The sequence below is a fragment of the Eubalaena glacialis genome, chromosome X (genome assembly GCF_028564815.1).
Source record: "Eubalaena glacialis isolate mEubGla1 chromosome X, mEubGla1.1.hap2.+ XY, whole genome shotgun sequence".
NCBI lineage: Eukaryota > Metazoa > Chordata > Mammalia > Artiodactyla > Balaenidae > Eubalaena > Eubalaena glacialis.
The window spans coordinates 43,418,534-43,435,506 of record NC_083736.1 but is presented as its reverse complement, the minus strand read 5'-3'; the positions used below and the strand labels follow the sequence as shown (position 1 = coordinate 43,435,506).

At 42.5% G+C, this 16,973-nt stretch overlaps 1 protein-coding gene across 3 annotated transcripts in view; it reads left to right on the top strand.

The window, feature by feature from the left end:
- The window catches only part of ZNF41 (zinc finger protein 41), a 52,685-nt gene that overhangs the window by 25,304 nt on the left and 10,408 nt on the right, over positions 1 to 16,973 (top strand). For 2 of the 3 annotated variants that reach the window (XM_061177826.1, XM_061177827.1), the window contains exons 2-4: positions 2,203 to 2,446; positions 16,082 to 16,202; positions 16,468 to 16,563. In XM_061177826.1, coding sequence (XP_061033809.1) covers positions 2,375 to 2,446; positions 16,082 to 16,202; positions 16,468 to 16,563 — 289 coding nt within the window. In that variant the 5' untranslated portion in view covers positions 2,203 to 2,374. Of the gene's footprint in view, positions 1 to 2,202; positions 2,447 to 16,065; positions 16,203 to 16,467; positions 16,564 to 16,973 lie in introns of all 3 variants that reach the window. The other variant, XM_061177828.1, reaches the window with a different exon arrangement.

Here is a 16,973-nt window from a genome sequence, read left to right as displayed (position 1 = left end):
CTTAATTCCCCTCTAATTTCTTATTATTTTGGAATTATAGTTTGGAGTTTTATCTTTATCAATTTCTGCTAGTAGTTGCCTTCACCTTCCTTACAAATGTGATTGTCTATATTTTCTCTATTTCTAAATCCCAAATAATGTTGTAATATTATTTGGATCTAGTAAAAGAGATGCATAATTTTCCTCCTCCTCATTTCACTCAGTAAATTCCCCCAGGGTATTAAAATTTTTTCCACTTATTAATAGTAATAATCTTATTTGTTCCAGATGCCCAATTACATACATTTTTCTTTACTCAGTTATAACTATATATCAATTGCAATAATCATTTCTCAAAATTGCTTTCCTCCAGTTTTGAGGTTTCTGTTACTATTGAATTTACAATTGGTTAGACTATCCCCTTGAGTATTCTCCTGAGCTTCTAATATTGGCATATAATGTTATAAGTGCTTGTATGTCTAAAATTGTCTTTTGCTCTAATGGAAGCATGGTATTCAGCTACAGTGGGTTTAAAATTCTTGGATTGCAGTCCCTTTCAATAATTTGTAGATGTTTTCTTCTAATATGGCTCCTATTGTTGCAAATAAATCTAGTGCCATTGTGATCCCTTTCCATTGTAAATAACATGTTGTTTCTGCCTGGAAGCATTTTAAGTTTTCTTTTTATTCTTTAAATTCAATACCAAACCAGATTTGGGATTGACTTGGTTCCTCTGGGAGTAAAGGATTTGGAGGATTTCTGTGGGGGGGCATCACGGAGTTAGAGTCCAATAGGATTAGATAATCCAGGGCCTATAGATGCTATTCATGTTGGGTCAGTGAGTGATAATCTTGGGAAATCCTTGAAGAAACATAATGAGAGACATATGTTGGTAAGTGATTGAGACCTCTGTAGAAATTCTTGAGGTTTTATAAGAGTTGGAGGTCTGAAGTCATCTAAAGTATCTGAAATCATCAGTCAGTCCATGAGAGTTATTGATTGGGACACTAAGGTGGTGAAAGATTGATTGCAAGCCTGGGATTTTAAGTCTTTGGGAGACAGTTTTAGGAGCCCTATAGGAGTCATTGATTGGGACCTGTAGACATCGCTAATTGCAGGACTGTGTGAGTTAGTATGTGATGGACCGGAAGGTCTATATTTGAGGGGTTTATGGGAGTCATTGACTCTACATATGGGCTGTGAGTTATGGAGTCCTATAGGAGGTCAGGTTTGGATCCAGGGGGCATTGAACAGATTAATAGTTGATTTTCTATTGAGGTTGTGTTGCCTGTGTTGGTGATTATTTGAGGAACCTATGGAAACCAGTTGATGGCACCATTTGGGACACAGTTTTTGTCAAGCAGTGTAGGTTACTGATTTAGGAGCCTGTGCAGACATGCTGACTTTCAGGGCCAGATGGGAATTGGGAGAGAGGGGACAAAGAGTTTATGTTTTCATCTTTGGCAGAAGAGGGTGGGTGGGCTCTATAAGTTGCCCAGAATGTACACTGAATTATACAGATGCTTGGTTTATCACATGTGACATGTCATCCTTCAGCCAGAGCACTTTAAAGGCAGCAAGAAACAGAAATAATGTTTATTGTGATTCTTCCACATATAGAATACCATATGGCACAGTAGTTAAGAAAATGTACTTTGGAGCTAGGCAGACCTGGGTTTGAATCCCTGTCCTTCCCCCTAATCTAAGAGATCTTGGGGCAAATTTCTTAATATTTATGAACAGCTCTATCTGATAGTAAATGGGAATAATAGCAAAAGTAATACCTAGTTCATAGGATGAGTGTGAAAATTAAATGAGGTACCGAATAAAACATTCCTTGCATCTTATAATAACAGCAATATTTAATATCAATGGAGTGTGTTCCTGGTGTCAAATAGGAGTGCTTTTGAAGCATCATGTCATTTAACTCTAACAGCCTTATGAGATGGGTGTTTTCATCCTCAGTTTTAAGGTGAAGAAACTCAGACTAAAGTGACTTCCCCAGATTCCAGCTAGAATGCAGAAGAGCTGGAATTCAAACTCTCATTCGTTTTACACCAAATCTCATGAGTTTTTTTCCATATTGTATGCTAATACTTGGTGTTGATTACTGAACTTTTCTCTTCCACAGTATCCAGTGCTGTAAACTGTACTTTGGTGCCCCCAGGAAGCATTTATGGGGTGAATGCTGAATGACTGACCACGTGGACACTGTCTTTCCAGGTTTCTTTGAGTCTCTGCGGAGCCCCTGGGCCAGACCCCGTAGTGAAGGCTGCAGGATCTTCCTTCCAGCCCCAGAAGCTCTGGTTGAGTCCACGGACCCACCTGGCCTCAGGGTACCGGGAAGAGCGGAGTTGTCAGCAGGAGAGCCTGAGGGTTGAGGCTCAGCGGGACAATGCCAGCCAACCGGAGCTCTCCCCAGTGGTCCTCAGCCCTGGCTGCAGAGGGACATGGCAGTGTGTGTGAGGTGAGGAGGGACAGGGCTCAAGGGGCAGGAGTTTATTCAGTGAGGAGATGGCCCCGACCTGTCACTAGGGACTCAGGACAGGGGCAGGTGTGTCACAGGAGGAGCAAATTCCAGACTTGATGTCCCAGAGACAGGTCACCATCCTCCTGCTGCGTGGGCACCACGTGGCTGGTGTCCCACATCCAGAGCCCTTCCTGTTTCAGTGGAAAATGTGATGCAGCCGATGGAGGAAAGGTGGGATGGGAGGGTCAGCCCCACAGCCTAGAGGAGGGGGAGGGAGCTCCCTGCAGGGTGTCTGCGAGCGAGGTCTGGGTGGGGGTGACCACCGGCCCCAGCCAGGGAGACGCTACCCCCTGACGCCCAGCACAGGCCCTTCAGTCCTCACTGGCTCTGTGCACACACTCAGCTGATCCCTACCAGAGCCTGCTTTCCCCTGATCCTTGGGGATTTGCTGATTTCTCCTCTATCCTGATCTAGGGCAGAAAAATCCCTGTTCTTTGGAACTTAGAGAATGGCAGGGTAGTAGGGTGACCACAGTCTCTAGGGCCCTTCTGCTTCCTCCTTCTCCTCTCAAAGATGAGTAAAGTGGCCTGAGAAGGTACATGACTTGTCCAGGCCTCTGGGATTGTGAGTGACATCAGTGGACTGGAACCTGGTCTCCTGACTGTGCCTTCCACCCTCACCACACAATAGCCAAGACCAAGTTTCCCACTAAAAGTTCCCCTTGAGATTCTGTAAACAGAGGAACATGATGAGGGAGCCAGACCTTGCCCCACAGCTCCCTCTTTCCGACTGTCCTGTGGATGCTGTCACCTCTGGTGACAGACTCGTTGTCACAGGGGCTCAGGGTCATGTGGTCATTAGGATAATACTAAACTTTAAAAAATTATTTTGATGTTTACTATTTCATAATTTCATTATTTCACAATATAATGTTAGAAAATACAGGTAAGCAAATACAAGAGACTACAACATTACTTATAATTCCAACATTAGCCAAAGTTAATCATTGTTAACATTTAGCTATAGTTCCTTACAGTTTTTTTTCCTTTGTATGTGCATGTATGTGGGTATACATGTGGGGCTGTGAGTGTACATACATACCACACACATATACATTATATAGCTCAAGTTTAAAAATGAAATCATAGTATTTGGTTGTCTTCTTTTTAACTTGGCAGTTTAATATAATTTTCTAGGCAGTAAATATTTTTCTTCACACACACATGATGCATAGCTTTATATCCTTTGGATAAACTATATTAATTTAACCAATCCACTATATGTGAATTTAGGGTGTTCCAGGTTTTCTGTTGTGATGAAAACTGCTATGATGAAATTCTTACACTTAAATCTTTTTGCCCAAGTTACTGAAATTATATTTTGAGTCAAAGGTATAGGGACATTGAATGGTAAACGAATTGCTGCCTAACAGTAGGGCACTTCCACTCTTGGAAAATTGTCCTTGTCCAGGCTCTTCTCCATCACATCAGTCACAGACCCACAGGTTGGGGCCACAACAATGTGGTCCTCCCCAGTCCTTTTGCACATGGCCTCTTGCCCAGCCAATGTGTGGAAATTTCTAGACGAATGATTCTGATCTCTGCAAGGCACATTTCTCCACTCATGTCTTCCTTCCCAACCATAGACCTCTGCCCATTTGCAAGAAGAGATGGAAATGACCAAGACCCTGGTAAATATTATTTATTCACGTATTTATTTGTTAGGTTCTTAGTTTTTTCATTAGATGTCAGAGAGCAGGGAATGGGCAGAGATACCAAGGAACCAATAAAAATGTCCCCAGGGGTGAGGAACAGCCAGTTGGGCTAAGAAATAGTGGCTGAAGCTGGAAAACAGGCAGAGGGGTCAGTAAGAGAAAGAGGGGTGAGGAATAGCCACAGGGAACAGCTGGAGGGACCATGTTGCACTTATTGGAAATAGAGGATAACCAAGGGGCCCAGGGGACAGGTGGGAAATCAGTGGAACAAACAGAGGAAATGGGAAACAAGAGCCAGAGGCCAGGGAGCAGCAGAGAGACCAAGAAACAGTAGTCGGGGCTGGAGAAGTGTTAATAGTGGGGAGCAAGGAAGAGCCAGAGGATATGAGAACAGTTAGAAGGATCTCAAAATGGGAGGAGGGACCAGGAAATAGAGGAACCACATATCAACCAGAGGGAACAGGGACCATCCAGAGGGACAAGGAAACAGAAGACTCAGCTAAAAGGGCAAAGCAAAAAGGTTTGGTGTACTGGGTAAGAGCCTGCCAGACAAGCCACTTCAAGAGGTGCCAGGAGTCAGAGGAGAATCTGAGGGGATGGGGAAAGGCAGAGATACTGGGGAACAGAAATGGGAAATGGGAAAGATGAGCCTGGGATAGGCAGCAGCCAGAGGAAGCAGGGACCAGCTGCTGAGGCTGTAGAACAGGTTGGAGGGGCAGGAAGGGGACAGACCCATGGGACAGTTGGAGAGACAAAAGGGCCTCTGAGGATGAGGAGTAGCCAAGGGCACCAGGGGCAACAAGGAACAGTCGCTGAGGTTGGGGAATAGCCAGAGGGAACAGCAAAGTGGACATCAAAGGTATATCTGGTTTGGATAGCAGCCTGTCTGACCTGGGAACAACTAGAGGGACTAGAGAACAGCTGGAAGGCATAGTATCCATTCCCGAAGCCAGAGGCCCCATGTAGTGGGCACTGGGTTTAAGGGACAGTTGCAGAAGCCAGAGAGAGTCTGGGGAGCATCCAGAGTTCCCTGAGATAGGGCAATAGGGGCTTCATGGGATGTGGAACTTCACTGCTACAACAGGGAAAGTCCTAGGCAAACTGGGACAGTTGGTCACCCTGCCCAAGAAACAGCCAAAGGAGCCAGTCAAAGGTCAGATGTAATGCAAGTGATGGAGAGGTAAAAGTACAGAACCCAGCTGTGGCACAAAGCACACAGAAGTAGTATATGTTGATGATCAAGAGCCTAGGCTAGGAGCCAGGTAGACCAGCACTTCACAGAGAGTGGTCCATGGACCAGATGCAGAGCACCAGATGAGAGCATATTAGAAATGCATTCCAGGACTGCCCAAGGAGCAGGGAAGAATTGGGTCTACAAAGAAGTCAGAGGAGTCAAAGGGCAGTCAGTCTGTGTCAACTAGAAGGAATGAGAAAGCCTCATCAGGACCAGGGAGCAGCCAGATGGACTGGGGCGCAACCAGAATGGTGCCACAGACTAAGGATCAGCTAGAGGAATAGCTGTCAAAGGGAACACAGGACAGTCAGAGACATCAGGGATCAGTCAGAGGGAAGAAGAAACAGGAGGCATGAAACAATGGAACAAGGGACAATCAGAGGAAGCAATAAACAGAGGCATCAGGAAACAGACCAGGGGACAGTCAGAAATAACAAGAAACATTTAGAAGGAACAGTAAACAGAGGGACCAAGGAAGAGTCAGATGGGGACCATGCAGAGGGAACAAGAACCAGGAGAGGGAGCAGGGAGAAGTTAGGGGACAGGAGTAGGTAGGGTAAGCAGGGAAAGCCAGAGGGAGGAGCATGGGAGCAGGAAAGACTAGGGTACCCCCAGCCCCAGGCGAGGGCGCAGTGAGCTACACTGCATACTTTCAGGCAGCCTAGTAAGTGCCCTGGGAGCCCTCCTGCTAGGCTGGGATAGGGTTTAGAAGGGCAGGGTCATATCACAGGAGGCGATGGAGAAGTGTGCTGGGGCAGGAGTGAGAGCAGCCCTTGGGGACTGAGCCCCAAGCCAGCTGCAGGGTGGAACAGAGCAGATGGCCAGGGACAGAATGGGCAGTGAGTGGCCAGTCCTGGCAGCACAGCGTTCCCTGGGGGTGAGAGTGCAGAATGTTTTGGGACTGAGACATTGCTGTGTGGTTCACTGGCGAGCCGTCAAGAGCTGGAGTGGGGATCCTCACCTAGGATGAGGGAGTCCTTGTAAGCGTCCTGGTGGTGGCAGAGACACAGGCCATCCTCCATGGTAGAAATGGGCCATAAAACCAAACCTTTTTGTATGTGGCTGATGAGGCTAGAATCTGGGTGGTTCTGTATTAGCAACTTTGTATCCGAATCACTAGCTCCAAAATCTCTCTCCATCACATCACATAAGCCTACCCAGCCAAGGTGGAGTCCAAAGTGTCTGTTTTGGGGGGGAAAGGGATCAGAGGGGCATCTGTGCCTGGCATGGTCTTTGTACCCTTTCCCTGTGTGACTCCCAGGGAGGGAGAGACAGATGAGGGTGGTCTTTTGTCCACCAGCTTGGGCTGTCAGAGTTGTTAAAATGTTTAACAATGTCTGAAAAAGTATATATATGTGTATATATATATATATAATATCTGAATCACTTTGCTGTACATCTGAAACTAACACAACATTGTAAATTAACTATGCTTCAATTTTTATTTTTATTTTATTTTTTATTTTTATTTTTAAATTTATTTATTTATTTGTTTTTGGCTGTGTTAGGTCTTCGTTGCTGTGCGCGGGCTTTCTCTAGTTGCGGCAAGCGGGGGCTACTCTTTGTTGTGGTGCACGGGCTCTCAGCACGTGGGCTCAGTAGTTGTGGCTCACAGGCTCTAGAGCACAGGCTCAGTAGTTGTGGTGCATGGGCTTAGTTGCTCTGCGGCATGTGGGATCTCCCCAGATCAGGGCTCGAACCCGTGTCCCCTGCTTTGGTAGGAAGATTCTTAACCACTGCGCCACCAGGGAAGCCTGCTTCAATTTTTAAAAATGGTAAAAAAAAGTTTTTAAAAAATGTTTACCAGTGCCAAATGATAGAATATTTTAATTTTCCCATACTGGTTGGCAAATAGCCACTCCTCCCTGCCACCTGAGGCTCCTCCCCTGTGTCACCTACACACCTGCCAGTCTGTCCTGGGGTCACCAGCAAGAGAGCAAGGATCAGGAGGATGGGCAGGCAGAATGAGAGCTTCCCTCAAGCCTGACCCCAGGGCTTTCCCTGGGTGAGTGCCCTTGCGCAGTGAAGGGGAGTAGGTCAGACCTGCTGCTAGAGACTCAGGTGGAGGTCCTGCTCTCAGCAACCCTTGGGGCTGTGCTCAGGAGAGCTGGTGGATGGAGAAGTGCTGGGCACTGCCCAGTGCTTGCGGATCTGCCCCCGGAGCTGCTGGTGGTGGAGCAGGTACTGTGAGTTCCATGCCTGCTCTGTGCCCCTGAACACTCACTAATAAGGGCCCCCAAAGAACAAAGGTCTTTCAATGAATAAAGGTTCCTCATTTCCTCACAGTTGAATCACTAGATCTTGTCTTTGATACTTAGTGCATTTTCTGTGTTGTTTAGGAAATCCTCACCTACCCCAAGGCCTAAACAAATATTTACCTATATTTTCTACTAAGAGTTTTAAAGCATTAATTCTTTTGAAACGTTTGATTCTTTTGCCCTTCACCCAAATCCACTAATTGTTAACATTTTGCCACATTTGCTTTCTCTTCTCAATTTATGTATATATGTATGTATGTATGTGTATACACACAGATATATTTAAAACTTTATTTTCTGAACCACTTGAGAGTAATTTGCAGACATAATTCCCCTTTACCCTTAAATACTTAATGTGTATCTCTTAAGAACAAGGACATTCTCTTACATAATCACAGTACAGTTATCAAAATCAAGAAATTGCACATTGATCTAGTACTATCTAATATTTGATGTGTATTATCTAATTACCTAATGAGGCCAAAAACTCGGCCTCTGTGCACCAGTGCCAAATCGAATCTCAGAGACAGAGTTTTGGGTGAAGTAGAGAAGAGTAGCTTTATTGCTTTGCCAGACAAATGGGGACACAGTAGGCTCCTGCCCCCAAAAACTGTGTGTCCCAACCCGGGAGGATTTGATGAGGAGTTTTATAGCAATGGTTCAAGGGCGGGCTTGCTGATAAGTATTAGAGTGTGTGCAGGGCCTGCACTCCTTTAATTTGGTCTCAGGTAGTCTCTTGATGAGCTTCTCTGGTTCCTTTAATCTGGCCTCATGTGGTCTTCTCTGGAATGAGGAATGCTAACACCTTCCATTTGTTGGGGGTTTTAGTTCTTCAGAAGAGCTCAGAGATATTGTTATGTGTATCCCTTGAGGAGGAACCAGGACCCTGCCCCAAGGCTGCACTATTGTTTCTTGGCTGCTCCTCCCTTGTCTCTGCATCCCCTCCCTTCCCTGATTAGCAACTGTTCAAATCTGCCCTTTGGAAGTCAGGGAAGGTCATGGAGGCTGGAATCTATTCCCTACAAACAAGAAATGGGGGACAGGGAGTTCCCTGGTGGTCCAGTGGTTAGGATTACAGGCTTTCACTGCCAGGGCCCAGGTTCAATCCCTGGTCGGGGAACTGAGATCCCACAAGCCATGCAGCATAGCCAAATAAATAAATAAATAAAGACAAAAACCTTAAAAAAAAAAGAACAGGGGACAGAAAGGCTTCCATGCCCAGGAGCCCCACAGGGTCCTGCTCGGTTTCACTAACATACAATTTGTAAATAGTTTTCCCAGTTGTCACGGTAACATCCTTTTATAGCATTTCCCCCTGATCCAGGATCCAATCCAGGCTCATGTATTATGTTTAGTTGTCATGTCCCTTTACCCTTTAATCTGAAACCCTTTCCTTGACTTTCATGACACCATTTGGAAGAATGTCCCTCAATTTGGGTTTTTTCCCTGCTTCCTCATAATTAGATTCAGGTTTTTCATTTTTGTCAAATATCACAGAAATGATGCTGTGTTCTTCTCAGTGCCTCACGTTGGCAAGCATTCAATACCAATTTGTCCTTTATTGATAATGTTAACTTTGATCGCCTGGCTAAGATGGCATCTGTCAGGTACTGTAAAGTTACTATATTTCTCTTTGTAATTAACAACTAGGTTGTGGGGAGATACAATGAGACTATGTATACATTGAGACTATTTCTCATGCTTTTGTCCACTGATTGTAGCATCTAGCGATGATTCTTGCCTGTAACAATTAATTACGGTGCTACTTCCCTAATGGTGTTTTTCTAATTCCATCATTTCTTCTATATTGATTAGTTGGCATTCTCCTATAAGGAAAAACATTCCTTTCTCTGACTGCTGAAATGACAATTATATGCCAGGCACAATGAGTACACCTTGATTTACCATTTGTCACTAATAGGAACTAGAGCTTCTTGGAGATATGACTGAATCCAGGGTTGGAACAGAGAAAGTACAAAATGATTCTGGAAGAACTCATTGTGCTGGGAAGTAATGAAGCACTCAAAAGATGGGAACATGTCAAAATGACACAGGAGCCACTTTGAAGGAGCTCCCTCTGGTCAAATCTGGGACAATTTGAGTAGCAAAAGAAATCATAATAGTAATAGATTATCATTTACTGAATAAAGTAGGAAGTGACCAGACCCTATAATAGGTAGGTAGGTACATAGGTAGGCAGATAGAGAGGAAGAAGTGAATGGCCCCCCCTTTTTTTTCTTTTTTCTTTTTTTTTGGCTGTGCTGCACAGCTTGCGGGGTCTCAGTTCCCTGACCAGGGATTGAACCCTGGCCACAGCAGTGAAAGTGCCGAATCCTAACCACTAGACCACCAGGGAACTCCTGTGAGTGCTCCTTTTTAATAGCATCTTGATCTTTTTTGCTGTGTCCCCTACTCCAATCTTTCTGAGGATAATTTAGTAGTTTGTTAAAACTTTTTATTTGGAAATAATTATGAATTTATAGGAAGTTGCAAAGATGGTACAGAGAGGTCTCATGTAACTCTTTACCCAGTTTCCCCTAATGATTACATCCTGCATCACTAGAGTACAATTATCACAAACAGGAAATTGACATTTCTGCGGTGTGCATGTCGTTCTCTGCCATTTTACACATGTGTAGATTCCTGTACAATAATCCAGATACAGAACTATTCCATCACCACATAGGTCTCTACTGGTGTTGACATTTTACCAGTTAGAGTGAAGTGTAGAAAACTTAGCTCCCTTTAAGTCCCTTTACCCTCACCAATTACAATTGTCTTAAATATTTCCCGTACATACATGGAGATCCACATCATAAAAATGTTATACTTTTTACTTTGACCTTCAAATATAATTTAGAAAACTCAAGAGGAAAAGGAAAGTCTATTGTATTTATCCATATTTTTTCTCTTTCCATTTTTCTTCTTTCCTGATATTCCAAGACTTCTTTTACCATCTCCTTTCTGTTTAGAGAACTTCCTTTAAGCCATTCTTTTAGGGTAGGTCTGCTGACAACAGATTTTCTTAGTTCTCCTTCTTCTGAGAATATCTTGATTTCCCCTTCATTTCTTCTTTCTTAGTAACAGCTTTATTTAGATATAATTCACATACCATGGTTTACCCATTTAAAGTGTCCAATTCAGGGACTTCTCTGGTGGCGCAGTGGTTAAAAATCCGCCTGCCAACGCAGGGGACACAGGTTCAAGCCCTGGTCCAGGAAGATCCCACATGCCGCAGAGCAACATGAGCCACAACTACTGAGCCTGTGCTCTAGAGCCCACAAGCCACAACTGCTGAGCCCGTGTGCTACAACCACTGAAACCCATGTGCCTAGAGCCCGTGCTCCACAACAAGAGAAAGCCCACATGCACCAACAAAGACCCAATGCAGCCAAATATAAAAATAAATAAATAAATTTATTTTAAAAATAAAGTGTCCAATTCAATGTTTTTTGTATGTTTATGGATATGTGCAACCATCACTACAATCAAGTTTAGAACATTTTCATCACCTCAAAAAGAAACCCCATACCCTTAAGCCATCACTCTGCGCCACCTCACCTCCCTGCCTCCTCCAACCCTAAGCAAACATTAATATGCTTTCTGTCTCTATAGACTTTACTATTCTGGACATTTCACATGAATGGAATCACATAACATGTGATCTTTTTGTCTGGCTTCTTTCACTCAGCATAATGTTTTTAAGGAGCTCCCTCTGGCCAAACCTGGGGCAATTTGAGTAGCAAAAGAAATAATGATAGTAATAGGCTATAACCCACTGAATAAAGTAGGAAGTCACCAGTCCATAATAGGTCAGCAGGTATATATGTAGGTAGGCAAATAGATAGGGAAGAAGTGTAGCATGTACATGTAGTAACATGTATCAGTATTTCCTTCCTTTTTGTGGCTGAATAATATTCCATTGTGCAGGTGTATCACATTTTGTTTATTCATTTGTCAGCTGATATACATTTGGGTTGTTTCCACCTTTTGGCTATTATAAGTAATGCTGCTGTAAACATTTGTGTACATGTTTTTATGCAGATATATATTTTCATTTATCTCAAGTATATATATACACCTAGGAGTGGAATTGCTAGGTCAAATGATAACTCTATGTTTAATAATTTGAGGAACTGCCAGACTGTTTTCTAAAGCAGCTGCACCAGTTTACATTCCCACCAGCGGTGTATGTATGAAGTTTCCAATTTCTCCAAATCCTCACCAGCACTTGTTATTATCTGACTTTTTGATTCTACCCATCCTAGTGAGTGTGAGGTAGTATCTCATTGTAGTTTTGATTTTCATTTCCCAGATAATTAATGATGTTAAGCATCTTTTCATGTACTTAATGGCCATGGCCACTTCATTTCTTAAGGATAATTTTGCCAGTTATGGAATTCAGGGTTGACAGTTCTTTTCTTTCTGCACTTGAAAAATGTTGTGCCACTTCCTTCTCTCCACCATGGTTTTGGGTGAGAAATCTGCTGTCACTTTAATTGTTTTTCCGCTATAGGTAAGGTGTCATTTCTCTCTTGCTGATTTCAAGATTTTTTCTTTGTCTTTAGTTTTCTGAAGTTTGACTATAATGTGTCTTCGTATAATTTCTTTGGTTTATCCTTTTGGGGTTTGCTCAGTTTCTTGAAACTCTAAGTTGATATCTTTTGCCAAATTTGAGAAATTTTCAGCTATAATTTCTTCAAATACTTTTCAGCCCCACACTTTCTCCTCTCTTTCTGGAACTCTGATGGCACGAATGCCAGATCTTTTATTATAGTCTCAGAGGTCCCTGAGGCTCTGCTCATTTTTTTTCCAGTCAATTTTCTTTCTGTTGTTCAGATTGGATCATTTCTATTGTTCTATCATCAAGTTCTCTAATTCTTTCCTCTGTCCTCTCTATTCTGCTATTGAGCTCTTCCACTGATATTAAAATTTTAGTTATTCTATTTTTCAGTTCTAAAATTTCCATTCTGTTCTTCTTTATATCTTTTTTTCTGAGGCTTTCTATTTTTGCATTTAAGTATATTGAAGCATTTTTTAAAAATAATAACAAAGTACTGTTAGAACAGGGACAAAATGTTCCCCTGACGACTCTAATGTGTAGCCAGGCTTTTTTTTTTTTTTAATATTTATTTATTTGTTTGGTTGCTCCAGGTCTTAGTTGCAGCATGTGAGCTCCTTTGTTGCAGCTCACATGCTCCTTAGTTGTGGCTCACCAGCTCCTTAGTTGTGGCATGTGAACTCTTAGTTGTGGCATGCATGTGAGACCTAGTTCCCTGACCAGGGATCAAACCCAGGCCCCCTGCATTGGGAGCGTGGAGTCTTAACCACTGTGCCACCAGGGAAATCCCTGAAGCATTTTTATAATGGCTGCTTTAAAATCCTTGATAATGCTAACATCTGTGTCATCTCAGTGTCAGTGTCAGTTGATTGTCTTTTCTCATTCCAGTTAAGATTTTCTTGCTTCTTCACATGATGCCTGATTTTCAGTTATGTCCTGGATATTTTGGGGACCCTGGATATTATTTAAATCTTGTGTTTAGCAGTCTCCCTCCAACACTGTTCTGCTAAAAAAGGAGAATCTCCTTCTTACTGCCAGGTGGAGGTGGAAGTTCAGGTCCCTAATTAGCCTCCTTTGACACCCCAGAGGGGACAAGCACCTTGTTGATCCTGGGTGGAGGTGGAATTTCATGCTCCCCACCAGACCACCTCTGACACCACCCTGGTGGGGAGACAAAAAGGTACCTCATTACTGTGTTGGGGGTAGAAGTTCAAGATCCCCACATAGCCTAAATTGACACTGTGTGGGAGGGGCCTCATTATCCCCAGGCAGGGATGAAAACCTAGGCTCCCCACTCAGCCTTTGCTTATGAGAATTGGGATGGGAGCTGCAGCTTTTTTCTGTGATGCTTGGCTGGAGTAGGGCAGTAATTATCTAAATTTTTCTCTCTTGCTACATTGGCCCTTTCCTGGTACTTTGGCTAGAGAGAGCAGGCTTTCTTGGGACTGTTTTTATCTGCACCAGTTGGCGTTCTGGGTTGCCAGCTTCGCCACCACCCAGTCCAAGATATATGGGGTGAAAAGGAAACTCAGGGAAATCACTGCTGTGTCACTCCTCAGGTTCCAAGGTCCCTAGCCAGTTAGCCTCCTTCTCTCCAACTGACAGTCTTCTTATCTTTTTTTTAATATATAATGTCCAGGGTTTCTAGCTACTTAGCAGGAGAAATAGGGAGAATTGTATCTATTCCACCTTGAACCCATTGGTAACTTTTAAACTTAATTTTTTAATAGGTAATACATTCACATGGTTCTTTCCCCCAGTCCCACAGATTTCCCTAACCAAGAAACCAGTCTTGATTAGTTGGTGGGTGGGTGGGTGGATGGGTGGTATATGCTTATAGATTATGCAAATAAAAGCAACTAAGAAAATATCCTTCATATTTTTCCACAAAGATAGTAGATACTGTTACTGTTATGGTGAACACTGATTTTTAAAATTACTGTTAATTTTAAACTTTTTTATCATGAAATATTACACACATTTTGAATAATGCTGCTGTAAATACTCTTGAATATGCCTCTTGTTGCACATGACCACATATTCCAATTGAGCATATTTCCATGGATGGAATCACTGTGTCCTTGTGTGTGCATGTTTCAACATTACCAGGTAAAGCGAAAAGGTTTTCCAATATGGTCGTCCAATTTACTGCTCCATTAGACATATGAGAGTTTTCATTGCACCATGTTCTCTTCAACACTTCATATTGCCATTCTTCAAAAAAATTTTTTATTGAGGTATAGTTGATTTATAATATTATGTTAAGTTTCAGGTGTACAACATAGTGATTCACAGTTTCTAAAGATTATACTCCATTTATAGTTATTATAAAATATTGGCTATATTCCCTGTGCTGTACAATATATCCTTGTTGCTTATTTATTTTATGCATAGTAGTTTGTACCTCTTAATCCCCTACCCCTACCTCGCCTCTCGCCCTTTTCCTCTCCCCACTGGTAACCACTAGTTTGTTCTCTATGTCTGTGAGTCTGTTCCTGTTTTTTGTTATATTCACTAGTTTGTTTTATTTTTTAGATTCCACATATAAGTGATATCATATAGTATTTGGCTTTGTCCATCTGACTTATTTCACTTAGCATAATACCCTCCAAGTCCACCCATGTTGTTGCAAATGGCAGAATTCCATTCTTTTTATGGCTGAGTAGTATTCCATTGTATATATATACCACATCTTCTTTATCCATTCATCTGTTGATGGACATTTAGGTTGCTTCCATGTCTTGGCTATTGTAAATAGTGCTGCTTTGAACATTGGGGTGCATGTATCTTTTCAAATTAGCATTTTCGTTTTCTTTGGATATATACCCAGGGGTGGAATTGCTGAATCATATGGTAGTTCTGTTTTTAATGTTTTGAGGAACTGTTTACCACAGTGGCTGCACCAATTTACATTCCCAACAACAGTGTACAAGGGTACCTTTTTCTCCACATCCTTGATATTGCCAGTGTTTTTCACTGAAGACATTGTAGGGGTTGTGTAATGATAACTCATTATGGCTTGAATATGCATTCCCTGGTTACTAAGGAAGTTAAGCCCTTTTTGTGTTTATTAATGCCTTGGATTTCCTCTTTTGTAAAATGCCTGTTCAGACCTTTTGCCCACTTTTCTACTGGTGATCTCTCTCTTTTTAAAAAAAAATGGTTTGTAAGGGTTCTTTACATTCTCTAGATATGAGCCCTTTGTCAGTAATGTGTTGCAGATATCTTCTATTTGGTGGCTTTTCTTTTTTTTTCTCTTATAATGCTGTCTTTTAAATGAATAGAAGTTTTAAACTTCATTGGAGACAGACATCAATCTTTTTCTTTATGGTTAATGTTTTTTGCATCCTGTTTGAGAATTATTTTCATAATCCAAGATGATGAAGATATTCATCTCTGCTATGGTTTTTTCTATGTTATCTTTTAAAGGCTTTATTGTTTGGCCTTTACCCCAGTACATTTCTTCCAAATGCCTTTTAGCCCCCTCTGTATCTTCTTATGTTGGTTGTCCAAGTTGTTTTATATTTTAGTCAATTCTATATTGCCATTGCCTGGCACATAATCAACCAGTAAATATATTGTATGTAGTTCCTACGTTAACTCGAGGACTTAAAGAGAGCCTATTTTAATCCTCATTTTTGAAAAAAAAGGGACTGAATGAATAAATGAATGAATTTAATACACAGTGAATGTCAAGATACTTCCATGTGTTTTTCTCTCACAAAATAAAACGCAAAACTGGGTGCTGGGTGAAAACCCTACATGATACATTATGGTAAAAGTCATTAAAAACAACCTCCTATTCCTCTTCCCTCCATACTCCAGTGCTGACCATGTCATCTTGAACAGGACTGTGTTGTTACAGGTGTCATTCGAGGATGTGACTGTGGACTTCAGCAGGGAGGAGTGGCAGCACTTGGACCCTGCTCAGAGGCGCCTGTACCGGGATGTGACACTGGAGAACTATAGCCACCTGTGCTCAGTGGGTAAGCACAGCCATCCTATGCGCCCGCCAGGGGCCTCAGAGAGGCTGTTTCCATTCTCAGCTGCTGAGTGCTCTGGGACATCTGAAGTGTGTGATGGTGTCATCCTTGATTTGCCCGAGATTCTTCAGTCCTTTTTCACGTCTGTGATTATTACTCTACTCCCAGTGAAATGGGATTACTTTCCTGAAGAGCAAATGGAAGTGTCATTGAAAGGCCCCGAAACCCAATTAGCTGGACCCAATCCTGTATCATGTCCTGTTAACAGGGTACCAAGTTCCCAAACCAGAGGTCATCTTCAAGATGGAGCAAGGAGAGGGGCCATGGACGTTGGAGGAGGAAACCCCACATCAGAGCTGCTCAGGTGAGTGAGTGTGACCCAGGCAGATGGGGGACATGGAAATAGATCTCAGTTTCTCTAGAAGAGGCTGATGCCTTTGAAAGGCTCTGAAGATATCCTATCTTGAAGGCTCTAAGCATTTGGAGAGAGTTGACAGAGCCCCTCCAATATCTGAATGCTATCTCCAAGTATGACCCTTGCCAATATCCATTGTCTTCTTTGCTTGGCTTTTTTGACAAGAAAGCTGTCGCTAATCTCTGTACCCTGGATCACATACATACCACCCTGTCTTACCTAAGGACTTTTTATTCTTCCTACTTCACTCCCACCCCCTTATCTTAGGTTCTTTCCTTGTACATTAGGTATTTTAAATTTTCTTCCCTTTTATTCCAATTCCTCATATCCATCCCTTATGCCTCCTCCCACAGGCAACA